Here is a 16,360-nt window from a genome sequence, read left to right as displayed (position 1 = left end):
GTCTTATTTCTAAAGACTTATTATAGATAGCTGGATCTACAGTTTTATAAATTTCTCTTCTGAAGGTAATTTTTGGTAGGTAACCACTGGCAATACTAACTAGCATCCTGTCTTGTCTGCTGAGCTGTTTGGCTTATTTTAAAGGATAAATTCTCCATCCCCACTAGGGGGAGTTTCCACTCAGTAACACATACAATTTGAAGGTGGAATGATTATGTGAAATACTGGTGTATCTTATTCCATGATTTCTCACTATCTTTTTTCCACAAGATATTTTCCTAATAGTAATAGCTACAATGTATTGAATGTTTGCTATGTGACAGATACTATGCTAAGCGCCCTACATGTATTATTTCATTTGTTTTTCACAATAACTTTATGAGATTGTTAAGATGTCATCCCAATTTTACTGATGGAGAAATTGATAACTAGAGAAGTTACTCGATCACTGCCAGAAAAGCAAATCAAATCATAGTGTAGGGGCTCTTATCTAGGATCTGTCTTACTTCAAAACTTGTTCTTAACCTGTACTCCAGTACTTCCCAGTTTTAGTTCTGCCAGTATCATGAAAATCTCAAAATATTCAAATTAAATTTATTTTAATGCAATAAGCTGGTGCTTAGAAGTGGTAGAGTGAGAAAGAAAGTACAAAGAGAGCTGCTTATTAGGTATTGTGACTCGAAATTACGTTGATGAGCTGAAAAGAGTTGAAATTAGGTACAGAAGTAAAGTTAAGAGCCTAGGTTTCTAGATGTTAAGTCTGACCTACCCCGTTTATTTAGTTTCCTTCTTTATAAAATAGATAAAACAAAGCTGGCCATTTCAACACTCTCCAATTATTGGAATCTTAAATATGAATAGAGTCATTAACTTATGTACAAGGTGCTTTCATAGGTGAATGCTTATTGATAGATTTGAAAGCTTGAAAAGAATGTTATGTATTCCTTTAAAACATTGCTTCTGTCTATTGGCCTAGAGCGGCGGTGTTTGAAAATGTCAAGTGTGACCCATTAGTAACCCATAAAATCGATATACTGGGTCATGACCAGCATTAAGGAAAAAAAATTTAAATAGAGTCTAGAAAATTTCAGAATACCCTGCTTATCATAAGGGTAAGCATTTTTTGTGAAACTTGTTTCAGTTACATGTTTATGTACTAGGTCACAGTGTCATATATATATTTTAACTGTGGGTTGCAAGTTTAAAAAGTTTGAGAAACACTGGCCTGGAGCTTTGTAGCATTTATCTATTTTAATTTAACCAGGACAGAAATTATAGTGATTCATACAGATTTATCTTTATTTATTTTTTAAAAAATAATTTTAGTTATTTTTGGCTGCTTTGGGACTGTTGCTACACGTGGGCTTTCTCTAGTTGCGGCATGCGGGCGGGGGCTGCTCTTCATTGCAGTGCACGGGTTTCTCATTGTGGTGGCTTCTCTTGTTGCAGAGCACAGGCTCTAGGCACGCAGGCTTCAGTAGTTGTGGCACGTGGGCTCAGTAGTTGTGGCTCGCGGACTCTAGAGGGCAGGCTCAGTAACTGTGGCACACGGGCTTAGTTGCTCCACAGCATGTGGGATCTTTCCGGACCAGGGATTGAACCCGTGTCCCCTGCATTGCCAGGTGGATTCTTAACCACTGTGCCACCAGGGAAGTCCACAAATTTATCTTTAAAAGGAAATGACATCAAGTAACATAATAGATTGTATGCACGATATTTTCTTCCTTTTTGTAGCATTCTGAAAAGCATCCAATCCCAAACCGAAACTTTCCTGGGGTGTATATCTAGCTACACAGAATTAACTTAGAGGACCTTCCGTGGCAGTTCAGTGGTTAAGACTGTGCTTCCACTGCAAGGGGCGTGGGTTCAGTCCCTGGTTGGGGAACTAAGATTCTGTCATGCTGCGCAGCATGGCCAAAAGAAAAAAAAGAAAAAATTAACTTTGACCTCAGCTCTTTCCTTTTCTCTTTGTGTTAAAATTTATAATGTACATGTACTATTTCCCGCTGAATATTCAGCACAATTTTTTGCTCATTTTAGGAAGTTTCCTCTTTCCGGTTTTGTATGTTTTCTAGTTTGGAATCCCTTGAAGTCTTATTTTTAGTCACTTCCATTTGGTTGGTTCCATAGCACTTTAGTTCTGGGAATGAATAAGAGATTTGTTGTACATCTTTCTATAACAGTACAGAACTTTATCTCATTCTTTTTAATACACGTATAGTAGTCCATTGCATAAGTTTATCGTAATTTACTTAACTAGTTCCTCACTGGTGTACATTTTGATTTTTTTCCGTTTTTGTTGTTAAAGAGCTACAGAAAACATTACTGTCACATATCTTTGTGTACTCGTGAATATATCCATAGGACATTGCTGATTCAAAGTGAAATTTCTTTGAAGATGTGCACTTAAATTTTTAATAATATTGCCAAATTGGCCTTCAAAAAGGTTGTACTGAGAATTCCCTGGTGGTCCAGTGGTTAGGACTCTGCACTTCCACTGCTGAGGGCGCAGGTTCAGTCTCTCGTTGGGGAACTAATATCCTGCAAGCTGCATGGCACAGCAAAAAAAAGAGTTTGTACTAATTTATCACCACCTGTATATAAAAATGCCCGTTTCCCTGTATCCTTTGCCAATTCTGTGCATTATTAGAGTTTTAACTTTTTGTAACCTGGTAGGTGAAAAATTACAAGTCTATTATAAATAGAGTTGCATTTTAAAAATTGAGTGAGAATGAGCATGTTTTCATAGACTTATTGGCTCTTTGTCTCTTCAACTCTGATTCTTGAGATTTCAAGTTTGGGCAGTATCAGTGAATGTGACTTCAAAGTTTTGAAGAAATGGTGCTGTAAAAGTGAAGTGTCACTGAGATGCCTGCGACTGTGACGACTTCCCCTACTTCCCACCTTGACCCTTTTACTCGCTTAATTTCAGGTGATCATGGAGCTCAGCTTGGCCTCCATGGGGCTGGTGGTGATGGAATACATGATGACCCAACAGGTGGAGAGGAAGGAGAGAACAGCCCAGATCCCCAACCCCAAGCTGGTCGGAGGACCCGGCGGGAAGCATGCACCTGCCCCTACTGTAAAGATAGTGAAGGAAGGTAAGTTGACTCAGCCAATCTCTTAAGAGTATAAAGAAGAAAAATTAATAGACTTGGAGGTAAAAAGAAAGGGTTATTTTTAAAAATTTTTAAGTGTTGGCAGTGTTGCAAAGGGATCAGAGACAGCACAGTGCTTTTGATTAGATTATATATGGGGTCTTGGTTCCAGCTCTGATCCTTTTCAACTCTTTTTTTTTTAAATAAATTTATTTATTTAGTTTTGGCTGTGTTGGGTCTTCGTTGCTGCACGCGGGCTTTCTCTAGTTGTGGCGAGTGGGGTTTACTCTTTGTTGTGGTGCACAGGCTTCTCATTGCGGTGGCTTCTCTTGTTGAGGAGCATGGGCTCTAGGTGCACGGGCTTCAGTAGTTGTGGCTCGCAGGCTCTAGAGCGCAGGCTCAGTAGTTGTGGCGCACGGGCTTAGCTGCTCTGCGGCATGTGGGATCTTTCCGGACCAAGGCTCGAACCCGTGTCTCCTGCATTGGCAGGCGGATGCTTAACCACTGCTCCACCAGGGAAGTCCCCTAACAAGATAGCTTATAAAACAGCCTGGCAAAGAAAAAGAAACACACCTACTGTAATGATTTTTTACAGTGGCTGTGTGAAAATCATGAGTTTTCCATAATCTTTTTTTCTCTCAAAATTGATAAAAATACTTATTCTGGGTAGAAAATTCTTCCATCAAGGAATCTAATATGTCCTACAGAAGAGAATTCTGACGAATTTTCTCATTAGTGTACTGGCTATTCAGTATTATCTCTGGAGAGCTCCAAGTTACTTTTTTTCAAGTCACTGATTTTGAAAGAGAATAGAAAGTCACATAGTTTTTTATAAATTTATTTATTTATTGGCTGCATTGGGTCTTTTTTTAAAAATAAATTTATTTTATTTTTGGCTGAGTTGGGTCTTCGTTGCTGTGCGTGGGCTTTTCTCTAGTTGCGGCAAGCGGGGGCTACTCTTCGTTGTGGTGCGCAGGCTTCTCATCGCGGTGGCTTCTCTTGTAGCAGAGCACGGGCTCTAGGCACGCGGTCTTCAGTAGTTGTGGTGCACAGGCTCAGTTGCTCCACGGCATGTGTGATCTTCCCGGACCAGGGCTCAAACCCATGTCCCCTGCAATGGCAGGCGGATTCTTAACCACTGTGCCACCAGGAAAGCCCCTGCCTTGGGTCTTCGTTGCTGCACGGGGGCTTTCTCTAGTTGCAGCGAGCGGGGGCTACTCTTCATTGTGTTGCGCGGGCTTCTCATTGCAGTGGCTTCTCTTGTTGTGGAGCACAGGCTCCAGGCATGCGGGCTTCAGTAGTTGTGGCTCGTGGGCTCCATAGCGCCGGCTCAGTAGTTGTGGCACACAGGCTTAGTTGCTCCGTGGCATGTGGGGTCTTCCTGGACCAGGACTCGAACCCATGTCCCCTGCAATGGCAGGTAGATTCTTAACCACTGCACCATCAGGGAAGCCCAAAAGTCACATAGTTTTTTAAATGCCTTTGAAAAAAATCTGTTAAAGTTTTGTTCCATTAAAAATAAGCACAAAAATAAGAAATGTACCAAAACAAGAAATAATTTGAATTCTTTGTAGGTTACCCTATATTACAGGAAAAACTTGAATCAAAAGCACTTGAGTACAATAGAGTTTCCCTCTCACAAAGCTTAAAGTGGATTTAAGTTTTTGAAGGAAATTCTGTGATTTCTACCTAAGTATGATTTCATTTCTGTTAGTGTTGGTTTCCCCCTCCCCATGCCCCACTAATATGTGCTGTTAAAACCCAAGAAAAATCCCTCTTGGAAGTCTCCCCAGTGCCCACTAATGGTTCACACATGGTACAAATTGGTTTGGCAAAAACATTTCAGAGCTGATTTCCTGAGAGGAGCTTAGGATTTGCTCCATATAGGGAATATTTTTTTTTACATACCTTGAATTAGTTAGGGTCCTTATTTCCCCTCTTTTGACTTTTATCCATCCCATCATCCTTTTCCACTGAAGTCTCTGATATTGCTGTCTTTTCAGTTTCTGTGTTTGTTTGTTTTAAATTATTTTTGGCTGCCTTGGGTCTTGGTTGCTGCGCAGGCTTTCTCTAGTTGCGGTGAGCAGGGGCTACTCTTCATTGCGGTGCGTGGGCTTCTCATAGCAGTGGATTCTCTTGTCGCGGAGCGTGGGCTCTCAGCACATGGGCTTCAGTAGTTGTGGCTTGTGGGCTGTAGAGCGCAGGCTCAGTAGTTGTGGTGCACGGGTTTAGTTCCTCCGCGGCGCGTGGGATCTTCCTCGAACCTGTGTCCCCTGCATTGGCAGGTGGATTCTTAACCAGTGTGCCACCAGGGAAGCCCTCTTTTAAGCTTTTAATCTTTACTGTTTGGCTCTTGACCTTTATTCTAGGAGAAAAGTTCTATAGTTGTAAAATATTATGTTTTCGTTAAAGTTCTCCACCAAGTGCTTAAATGGAGAGACGCTTTGTTCATTAAGTAAGTTCCCAGCCAAAAATATCACCATGTCACCATATTCACAGTAGTTCTCATGGAAAATGCTTGTATTGAGACTTAACTTCCAGAAAAATATAAGAAAATGCCTCTCACATTTCACAAGTCACCTTGAGAATGATTATCTCTTCAAACATCAAACATCGAGTCAACTAAAGATTTATCTTTTGATACTAAAGAGAGGGCTTTTTTTTTTTTAAATAAAAGTTTGGATTAGTTTTGAGTGGATCCAGTAATTATGATGTATACTTTGTGATTCTTTCATTTTTGTCTCTAGAATGAATGATGAATAGTTGTGTTCTCGCTTCCAGGGGCTCTGGGGATCCTGGCAAGAAGAAACAGCACATTTGCCATATGCAAGGCTGTGGCAAAGTATATGGCAAGACCTCACACCTACGGGCACACTTGCGCTGGCATACAGGCGAGAGGCCATTCATGTGTACCTGGTCATACTGTGGGAAGCGCTTCACACGTTCGGACGAGTTACAGAGGCACAAACGCACACACACAGGTGAGCAGGAACTTGGGGAAGGGAGAGGTAGTAATAGACCAGAATAAAAAGACACAAAATAGCACCGTGCTCTAACCCAATCCTCCTCATTGGGGTTGAAACCTGGGTGCCTCCAAGATGCCGGCTTACCACTCTTCCCCCATGGACCCTGACACCACACTCATTGGAATCATGGCACTGTTGCCTATCAGAAGTCACTTCAAAGGACCCACTCCTAGAGAGACAGAAGATACAGATATTGTGGATGAAGCTATCTGTTACTTCAAGGCCAATGTCTTCTTCAAAAACTATGAAATTAAGAATGAAGCTGATAGGATCTTGATATATATAACTCTTTACATTTCTCAGTGTCTAAAGAAACTCAGAAAATTGCAATTCTAAAAGCCAAGGCGAGAAAGAAATGTATACGCTGGGAATCACTAATTTTCCCATTCCTGGAGAGCCTGGTTTTCCACTTAATGCAATTTACGCCAAACCTGCAAACAAACAGGAAGATGAAGTGATGAGGGCCTGCTTACAACAGCTGAGGCAAGAGACTGGACTGAGACTTTGTGAGAAAGTTTTTGACCCTCAGGAAGATAAACATAGCAAGTGGTGGACTTGCTTTGCAAAGAGACAGTTCATGAACAAGAGTCTTTCAGGACCTGGACAGTAAAGGGTGCCTTGGGAAGACACTGTCTCCACAGCTATGGGCAGCATTTACAGCAAGATGTACACAGTTCTTTGCCTTTATTTTGTAAAGTTTTATACAGAGGAGAGAAGAGAGCGTGTCTTTACTAAAAGAGCTCTTTATCAAGAATTTGGGGTTGGGGGGCGATTTGAAATTTCCGCAGTATTAAGCTGATGCTTAATGAGTAATAATAAAGAAATTTCTAACATTTCAAGTCAAAAAAAGAAAAAGACACAAAATATATCTATGAAATAACTAAAATTTCTGAGCAACTTATGTTTGAAACTGATTGTATGGATCATGAATGGAATTGGAGTTAATCTGGAAAACCCTTAAGAAGGAAGGAGCTAGCTTTTGAGTGGGATTTTGAAGGTCCTGCCTTACTTTTCTGCTATACTCCTTCCTTTCTGAGTATTCCCCAGCCTTTAACTTATTTTTTGTTCCCCCAAAAGGCAAAAGATAGTCACCAGGTTTTTCTTGTTTGTAATCACCTTCTAGGACTAGCTTTATTCTGCCTTATATAGTTTGAAAGCAGTGAATTGGACAAGGCTTCCTGAGATGTGAGTTTCTCATCTTCTTTCTCTTCCTTTACCTAGGTGAGAAGAAATTTGCCTGCCCTGAGTGTCCCAAGCGCTTCATGAGGAGTGACCACCTGTCAAAGCATATTAAGACCCACCAGAATAAGAAGGGAGGCCCAGGTGTAGCCCTAAGTGTGGGCACTTTGCCCCTGGACAGTGGGGCAGGTTCAGAAGGCAGCGGCACTTCCACCCCTTCGGCCCTCATCACCACCAACATGGTAGCCATGGAGGCCATCTGTCCAGAGGGTATTGCCCGTCTTGCCAACAGTGGCATCAACGTCATGCAGGTGGCAGATCTGCAGTCCATTAATATCAGTGGCAATGGCTTCTGAGATCAGGCACCCGGGGCCAGAGACATATGGGCCATACCCATCAACCCTGGGATGCAAGGTAGCATGGGTCCAAGAGACATGTGGGAGAGAGAGAGCCGTGAGGCATTAAAAATGCATGGTGGTGGGAAGAATTGGGGGAGGGATACAAGAGAAGAGATGGGGTCCTGGCATCCACCTGTATCATCAGTACCTCCTTGAAGTGGGAAACATTAGTGAAAATTCTGTTGGTGCCACCCTTTGATGAGCATTTGTTTGACCCCAAACAGTTTCTTAACACTTCTTACCCCAGTCTCCACTTCCTGCATTTCCCTTCTCAGCTCCCCCATGATGGATCCCCCCTTTCCTAAAGCCATCATGCCTTGATAAATATATATGATCATTGAAATACTTTTTAACAAAAAGCAGATTCTATATTATATATATATATATATATATAAAAGATATATAGAGATGCATTTGCAGGGGTTGGCTGGGAGGAGGAAGGAGACCATTCTGTGACCAAAATAACTTGGTCATTTTTTTTTTATATTGCCTTATTTCCTTATGGCTGAGCCTTGTTGTGACACATCAAGATTTTCTATAGATGTTGTCTTGGCTTCCCACCAGATTAAGCATTTATATGCTCTGCTTTTAGTTTATATATACATACATAATGTTTTCCTTTCTTAATTTTGTCTTTTAATTTGGGATCAGCTTCTTGCACTCCTTCCTTGACTCAACCATTTCTGTCTCCCCTTCTCTTACCTGATCACTTCATGCTTTGTTTTTGGTAGTGGTCCCTGGATGAGGCACTTCTGTCATTCTTTTAAAGTCCCTAGTCCCAGCAGCAGAATAGAGTAGCCTTGAAGCTCAGGCAAATGCTTGAGGTAGCTGTGAAGAGAGTGTTCAAAATACTACTGACGCAGGCACCCTCTTGGCGCTGGAGAGTCAAAGGCACCTCTCTCTTCATTAGCTGCTCTAAGCATCAAGAATCAGAAGTCCTTCTACGAAATTGTACAAGAGACCCTTTGAAGGTTATAATCTGGGATCAGTTTATATAAACTGTGAAAAGATGGTCAAATAATAGGTAGGGGCTTTCAATAGGAAAATGATGTGCTCAGAAGCGGAAGTGACTCAAGTAGTCCAGTTCAGGAGTTAGTGGATTATTTGGACCTTTGTACAACTGTCTTCCAAGGTAGCTCTCAGCTTTGATGTGTGGGCTTCTGAGTTCACATTCTGAAAGGAAATACACTTCCTCTTTTGAACATCCCCAGTAGTTTCTTTCCCGTTACGTTATTAAGGAGCATCAGCCAATGAACCTGTTCTGGGTTTCCATTCTGCAAAACTCCAGAGCATGGACCAGTGGCAAGGCAGTGGTTCTTTGATCTTTTCCCTTAACTCTTCCTTGGGTGGTTCCTAAGGGGAAAGGAAGCACACACGATCATGGGAATGATAGCCCAGAACAAAAAGAAATCTTGTCTTACCACTGTGGTTTATAGGAGAGATCAGGAAAAAACATCCTGCTTTCTCCGTGGCCTGATTGCTGAAGAGACTGATCCAAAAATTATAGCGGCAGGGAACTCTTAGTGCATTTGGCACTGAGATTTAAATGCAACCAGAGTTGTCCTCAAGGCCCAGCCATTAAAACATTGTCTCTCTCGACCTTCTGGTATCTTGTCAGAGAGCTTTTCACTGTGAGGAAGTGTGGAAATGGCTGTGTGTATGTGTGTAATCTGTTAGGTTGGGGATAGGTTTTCTGTTAGCCAATACTATAAGAGACCTGCAATAAAAAATTACCCTAATCTGATAGAAAGTGAAGTGTTTGTGTATGACTGTGTGTGAATGTGTGTTTGTGCCTGTATATATCTACACACAGATGAGAAATTAATATTTGAAATTGTTGGAAAATAAATTCAGATCAAATGCCTTTCAGGCCCATTACCTAGAAATCTATCTTAAAACCTGGGTATGTTCCTGAGGTCATTTCTTTGCTTTTGCTAAATTAGTTACAATTATGAATGGGGGATATTCTACTGCACTTTTAAAAGAAGAAACTATTTTTGTGTTTGAAAGTGAAACCAACATCCGGATTTATAGCAGAGTCCTAGTTCCTTTCATGAATCTATTTACCTTGACTACAAATAGATGATGCTATAATTCTACTATATATTTTATATAAAATCTATCCGAATTAGGGTTTGGGTAAGTTTGTGTTGTTGTTTAACCTGAAATACAATAACTTAACATTCTAAACAAAAGTTTACTTCATTTGGTCCTTTCTCTGCAGACTTAATACTGTTTTTAACACAGGAAGTATTGCAAGGAACTTTTCCCCAGATCAAATTCTATTAATACTGTAGCAGTTATCCATGCCCAGAAGTATCCATGCCCAGAAGTAGAAGTTATCCATGCCCAGCCACTTATCGCACCCTTTGTTCCCTCTGAAAGGCAGAACTCAGAACCTGTTATTTTATGTCTGTAATCATGTTCATAGGCATCTTCTGGAGAAAAGGGGCAGGATAACTCACTGAAGTGTGTAGTATTTTGCTAGAGCATTTCAAGGAATGGAATCTTCCCCAGTATGAAGTTATTAGATATAAACTAGCTTAATGATGCTGAAGCCTACAAGCTTTTAGAAGGTTATTTGATGATGTTTTTCTCTGGAATGGAATGCTGGTTTACCCTCAACTCCATTCATTAGCACGAGTGAATTTATATCCAGTTCTTTCCACTTGCCCTATTTCCTTCTCACCAAGGAAGCTCCAGATCCAGTATCTTGTTTGGCCCTAAAACTGAAGCAGCTTCTGCTTTTGTCTCCCAGCAGCAGTAAGTCACTCAGTCTTTTCCACAGGAAGTTAGGAGCCCACATTCCTTGAGTCAGGAGTTTATTGATGAAAGTCCCTTTCCCTAAACTTTTTGCCAGAAGAAATTAATGTAACTGACAGGCTATTGATTCTAAATTTTTTTCAAGAGTTGCTTTTTTATTTAACCTTTTAATGACCAAATCTTGTGGGGTGCGGGGTGCCCAGAGGAGTGGTAATATTATTCCCTTGTCCGTTCAGGTTGCCCAGTCACATTTATCTGCTTATCATTTGACTGTCTGACTTTTTACCCAGAGCAGTAACAGCCCACACCATCTTCCTTCAGGGACTTCCCAACTGGCACCCTGTTTGTGGGTGCTATGCAGAATGCAATTTAACAGACATTTCTCAGAGTTCAGAATAGATAGAACTCTTGATCCCAGAAAGTATAGACTGAAGTGTGGGGTAAAGATTATGATTGGGGGAGGGTTAGAGACAAAGGCTGTAAATTACTATGGCTGATTGATTTTATTTCTACTATATACATATATATATTTTTTGCTTTTGTATATCCTATATAGGAAACTAAGCATTGTATTTTTTTAACAAATCTGAGAAAGCACTATGAACTGCAGATGTTTGACTTCAGAATATATTTTGTATTGTTAATATCTTCACATTGTGTGAATACTGGAAGCTGCAGATCTTTGCTAGGACGCAATAAATTTATATACCTTTTGAGGGGTTCTTCTGAGGGTATTAATCAGGCCCCTTTTGTGCTTTGGGGGAGCCCTGGTGCTAGTTACTTAAAGTTTTCATTCAATTGTAAGTACCCTGATGCCTTTTGGACCTTGGGATCAGATCAAAGGAGTTCTGATCCAGGTACCAAGGAAATGAGGATAGTCTAGCTGCCTCAAGTGAGGGGCCCTTTGCATAACTCTCCTTTCCCCTATTCAAAGCTGAGTAGCCTCTTGGAGTTGGGAGGAGAAATGTGAAATCTCAGAGTTTCATCTCCCTTAGAAGAGAGCCAGTAACTTATGTGCAAGGATGAAAGGTGGCAGCAGTAGCTTTGGGGAAAGGGAGGAGGATATGGCACTTCTCCAATCCCGGGAAACATTGCTTTTGAAAACTGCTGATAAAGTATGGGTAGGTTATTACTTTTGTTTAGGAGCCTGTGTGCTCTGTGGTGCCTCTCTTGGCTCTACTCCTGGGGTACAGACCTCATCTAGGAGGATGAGCAGACCAGCTTTGAGGTTGACCTGTTTCTTTTCTTTGTCTGCCTTCCCTAAACACCAGCCCCCAGGAGGACATGAAGCAGCCTTAAGCTTAAATTCCTACTCCCTCTTCCAGATTTAGCTCACTTGCCTTAGATTGGAGTCTGGGAAAGGGAAAAAAATGGGAGTCCCTGGCTTTATTCCCCTCCTAGGTCTTCTCTAGTTTGACTTCCCCGAACCCAAAAAGATTTCCTCCCCAATGTTCATTTGAGGGAAATGAGTATTTTGTCCCATTTTCTCCTTTCCTCATTATCAAACAACCCCAGCCTTCCATGTCCCTGCTGAGCAAGAAGAGGCATGGTGATTGTCCCTCAGCTCCCTTCAGTATCCGAAAAAAAGCATAACATAAGGGGCTGAGGCTGCCTGTGGTGAGGACCTTGTTGATACCTCTCCTGGGGTGTGTGTTTTCCTCTTTCTCACCTTCAGGAATTACACTGTGCCTTCTCCACAGAGGAATGGGATTCTCTACCCAGACCCCCACTTTCCCAGCAGCTGCTCTTGAACAGTGTGCACAAGGGCAAGTCTTCATATTTCTGATCACTGCTTTCTCCCAGTGGCATCCCATAGCTTTCACCTAGAGTCTAGGGCACAAAGATTTTGGGAAAACATGCTGAGGTTGACCTGAGGAGACCAGGTCTACACACACCAATGGCAGCTGCTCCAGGGCCTGCTTCCTCTTCCCGAGTCTCTCCTCCTCTGGGAGGGAGGGGCAGTGCTCCAGTCTCTGGTGCCTAAAACAAGTTTATTTCTCTCTCTTAACACTGTCAATAACCAGTCTCCATACCACTGTTGCCTTTTTTAAATCTCTTAATAATCTCATGCTGTGTTTGTTGTTGGTTCCAATCCGATTATCACCGGGGCTGTGTGGGGAAATAACTTTTAAATGCTCTCTCATCTCTCTTGCTCTTTTTTCTCCTTGATCTTGTGTATGTATGATGCTAATCTCTTGTCTTAATTTCTTCCTGCTCTTTTGTATCTTCCTTTCTTGTCTCTCCCCCTACCTTTTGTCTCTGGGTGTTTTGGGGCTTTTTTTTTTTTTTTTTCCTTTTTGTACAAAGATTAGTTCAATGTAGTCTGTAGCTCCTTTGTAAACCAATTAAAAAAAGTTTTTTTAATAAAAAGCCATGTCTCTGGTGTGTTGAGAGGGTTGGGAATGGGGAGAATATGGTTATAACTTCATATACTAAACCCAACAAAGGTTTCCAGCTACACTGTTGTTACATACATGTTAATCAGTGCAGTTGTCCAACACTTAACTCCCGGGTAAAGAGTTTCATGACCAAATCAGTGTGCCACGACTACATAGAAATGTGGAGGACCTAGAGGAACAGGGGCAGGCCCAACTTTTTTTTTATTTAGCTTTTTATTCGAAATACTTTTAAGTTCAAAGGAAAGTTGCAAAGATGGTACAGAGGGTTTCTATATGCCCCTTCCCGAGTTTTCTCCATTGTTAACATTGTCATGGTACATTGTCAAAATTAAGAAACTGACACTGGTACATTACTTGAGCTAAATCTCAGGCTTTATGGGCTTCATCCATTGTTGGCCTTTTTCTGTTCCAGGGTCTATTGCAGGATACCACATTGCGTTTAGTTGATATGTCTCCCTAGTCTTCTCTGTGACAGTTTCTTAGTCTTCTCTTGTTCTTCGTGACCTTGACAGTCTTTGGGAGTATTGGCCATGTTCTGTAGAATATCCCCCAGTCTGAATTTGTCTGATCTTTTTCTCATTATTAGACTGAGCTTACAGGGTTTTTTAAAAAAATACGTGCACAGGTGAAATGCCCTTCTCATCACATCCTATCAAGGAGTATGTGATAACCACGTGACATTACTGATGTTAAAACCTTCAACACCTGGTTTAGGTAGTGTTTGCTTGGTTTCTCCACTGTTTCTCTTTCCCTATTCTTTGCAAGTAAGTCTAGGCCACCGTTAATGGGGTTGGTGGGAATTAAGCTTCTGTGAGGAAACTGTCTCTTCTCCATTAATTTAAACTAGCATGTACTCATGTATATTTATTTTATAGGCGGGTGGTTATAATCCAATTATACACTATTTTGATGGAATTGTCCCAGCTTTGGACATTGGGAGTGCTTTCAAGTTGACTTCTGTGTCCCCTTGATATGGCTACATCCATTTATTTTTTTGAGCACTTTCTTTCTTTCTGATACACAAGATGCTTCAGGCTCATATTGTATTTTCCCTGCCCCAGCCCTAGATCAGCCATTTCTCCAAGGAGCCTTTGTGCTTTTTATTGGAGAATGGTATTTAGAAACCAAGATCTAGCTCCAACACATTTTACGTTTAGTTAATACCAACCTGTGTCTCAAATGATTGAATCTGGATCATGGCCCCTTGAAACTGAAATTGAAGTTATTTTGACAGCCTTTCCCATTTCCCATCAGCCTATACCTTTACTTCCCTTCCTACCTATCTAAGAATCCTTGGTTGCTTGTTTATATATAGCCACCAGCATTCTTGATTATTTTTGGTCATTTGATTCCCTATGTCAGTTTTGTCAATCAGCCAGCCAGTTGATTTCCTTATGTAGCCATTAGCAATATAACATTTTAATATTTGACTTTATTGGAGGTTTTTTTGGGGGGAGTGTTTATTTTTTGGCTTTGGAGCCATAAGTGGGCCTTTAATAGTTGTGCCAGCTATTCAGTCAGTAAACATTTATTGAGCCCTTACTGTGTGCTAGGTTGAGGATAAAAAATGAAATAAGACAAGCCCCGTTAACAAGTACCATAGTCTGGTGAGTGAGACATACCATTAATTGCAAATTTCCTCAGACTTTCCCTCTCTTCCGTCTAACAAACATGTAGGTACTCACCAGTGCCAGTTTACCCCCTTCTCTCTTCTGAGAGAAATATTTTTCCTTTGCAAGGCCAACCCTGCCACTTGTGCTCTCAACCTTGTTTTCTTTAACTTCTTTTCTTTGTTTCGATAGTATTTTCTCCTTTTATCTTCAGTGTCTCCTGGGTCCCCTTTTATCAGCCTATAAACATGTTAAAATCTGCCTCCCTGCCCCCCACCCCCCATTTTGAAAAACCTGTGCTTCCTCTTCAAGCTGCTGATCTGATTCTTAACATTTCCAAAGTTAGTGAAAGTAGTTTACATTTAATTTTTCTTTTATTCACCTCTCAGTCCACTTTTTTAAGCACCTATTGTTTACCAAATTTTTTCTTATCAATACCAGCGCCCTGGTTGCCTGCTCACGTGGTCTTTCAGTCCTTAGCCTCTTAGACCTCTTTGCAACAGTGTGTGTCTTAGTGCTTTCTTCCCACTGAGTGTGAAACTGAGGCACTTCTGGTTTTCCTTTAACCTTTCTATTTGTTTTAGTCTCCTTCATAGCCACTTCTTCCTCTGTCCCTGAAATACTGCTGTTCCCCATCCTGGGTCCTTTCCTTACTCTTCACCCCTAAACAAGTTGCATCCATTCTTTATCTATTACATACATTTTGATGACTCCCAAATCAAAATGCCTCACTTTTTTCTCATCCTGGCAGCCTGCTTAGTGGACATTTCCATCTGGATGTCCCACAGATAACTCAAACTCTACATGTAAGAAAGAAAAACAATCCTTTGTGTTCCTCACCTCACTTAACAATATTACTACTCCTTGATCACTTATGCTTGAAACCTCAGAATCATCTCTTTTTTAAAATATTTATGTGGCTGCATCGGGTCTTAGTTGCGGCATCGGGATCTTTCGTTGCAGCACTCGCGGGCTTCTTTCTAGTTGTGGCACAAGGGTTCCAGAGCTTGCGCGCTCCGTAGTTGCAGCATCCAGTCTTAGTTTACCCGCAGTATGTGGGATCTTGGTTCCCCACCAGGGATCGAACCCGTGTCATTGGAAGGTGGATTCTTAACCACTGAACCACGAGGGAATTCCCCCATTCCCCTCAGAATCATCTTTTAATTCTGCCTTTCATCTACCAACATTCATTTGATTACCAATCCTGTCAATTAGCAATACTGTGTATCTCGGTACTTCCCTGGTGGCGCAGTGGTTAAAAATCTGCCTGCCAATTCAGGGGACACAGGTTCGAGCCCTGGTCCGGGAAGATCCCACATGCCGTGGGGCAGCTGAGCCCAAGCACCACAACTGCTGAGCCTGCGCTGTAGAGCCCGCGAGCCGCAACTAGTGAAGCCCACGCGCCTAGAGCCCGTGCTCTGAAACAAGAGAAGCCACTGCAATAAGACCGTGCACTGCAATGAAAAGTAGCCCTCGCTCGCCGCAACTAGAGAAAAGCCCACACGCAGCCCAAAATAAATAAATAAATAAATACAGTGTATCTCAATTATTTCCCTCTTTTATTTATCTATTTTTTGGGGGGTTGGGGTTGTGGATTTTTTTTTTTTTGGTCTCGCCGAGCGGCTTGCAGGATCTTAGTTTCTTGACCAGGGATCACACCTGGGGCCCCCTGCAGTGGAAGCGTGGAGTCCTAACCACTGGACCTCCAGGGAATTCCCTCCCTCTTTTTTTTAAATTTCCATTGTCCTAGTACTCACCCTGGCTACTGCTTAGGTCTTGTAAGTGATCTCCCTTCTTCTAGTCTCCCTGAGCCTCAGTCATCCATCTTCCACTTTGCCACCAGACCCCTGCGTAAAATCCTTTGCTTTCAGGAAAAGTCTACACTTT

General features: G+C 41.6%; 1 protein-coding gene across 1 annotated transcript in view; it reads left to right on the top strand.

Annotated features, from left to right (window-relative positions):
* The window catches only part of SP1 (Sp1 transcription factor), a 46,711-nt gene extending 35,534 nt beyond the window's left edge, over positions 1-11,177 (top strand). The window contains exons 5-7 of the mRNA XM_060166038.1: positions 2,933-3,101; positions 5,880-6,079; positions 7,346-11,177. Coding sequence (XP_060022021.1) covers positions 2,933-3,101; positions 5,880-6,079; positions 7,346-7,659 — 683 coding nt within the window. The 3' untranslated portion in view covers positions 7,660-11,177. The remainder of the gene's footprint in view (positions 1-2,932; positions 3,102-5,879; positions 6,080-7,345) is intronic.
* The last annotated feature ends 5,183 nt before the right edge of the window (positions 11,178-16,360 follow it).

This window comes from Lagenorhynchus albirostris, chromosome 11, assembly GCF_949774975.1.
Source record: "Lagenorhynchus albirostris chromosome 11, mLagAlb1.1, whole genome shotgun sequence".
NCBI classification, from domain to species: domain Eukaryota; kingdom Metazoa; phylum Chordata; class Mammalia; order Artiodactyla; family Delphinidae; genus Lagenorhynchus; species Lagenorhynchus albirostris.
Note: the sequence above shows the minus strand (reverse complement) of the source record. Positions and strands in the feature narration are given on the sequence as shown.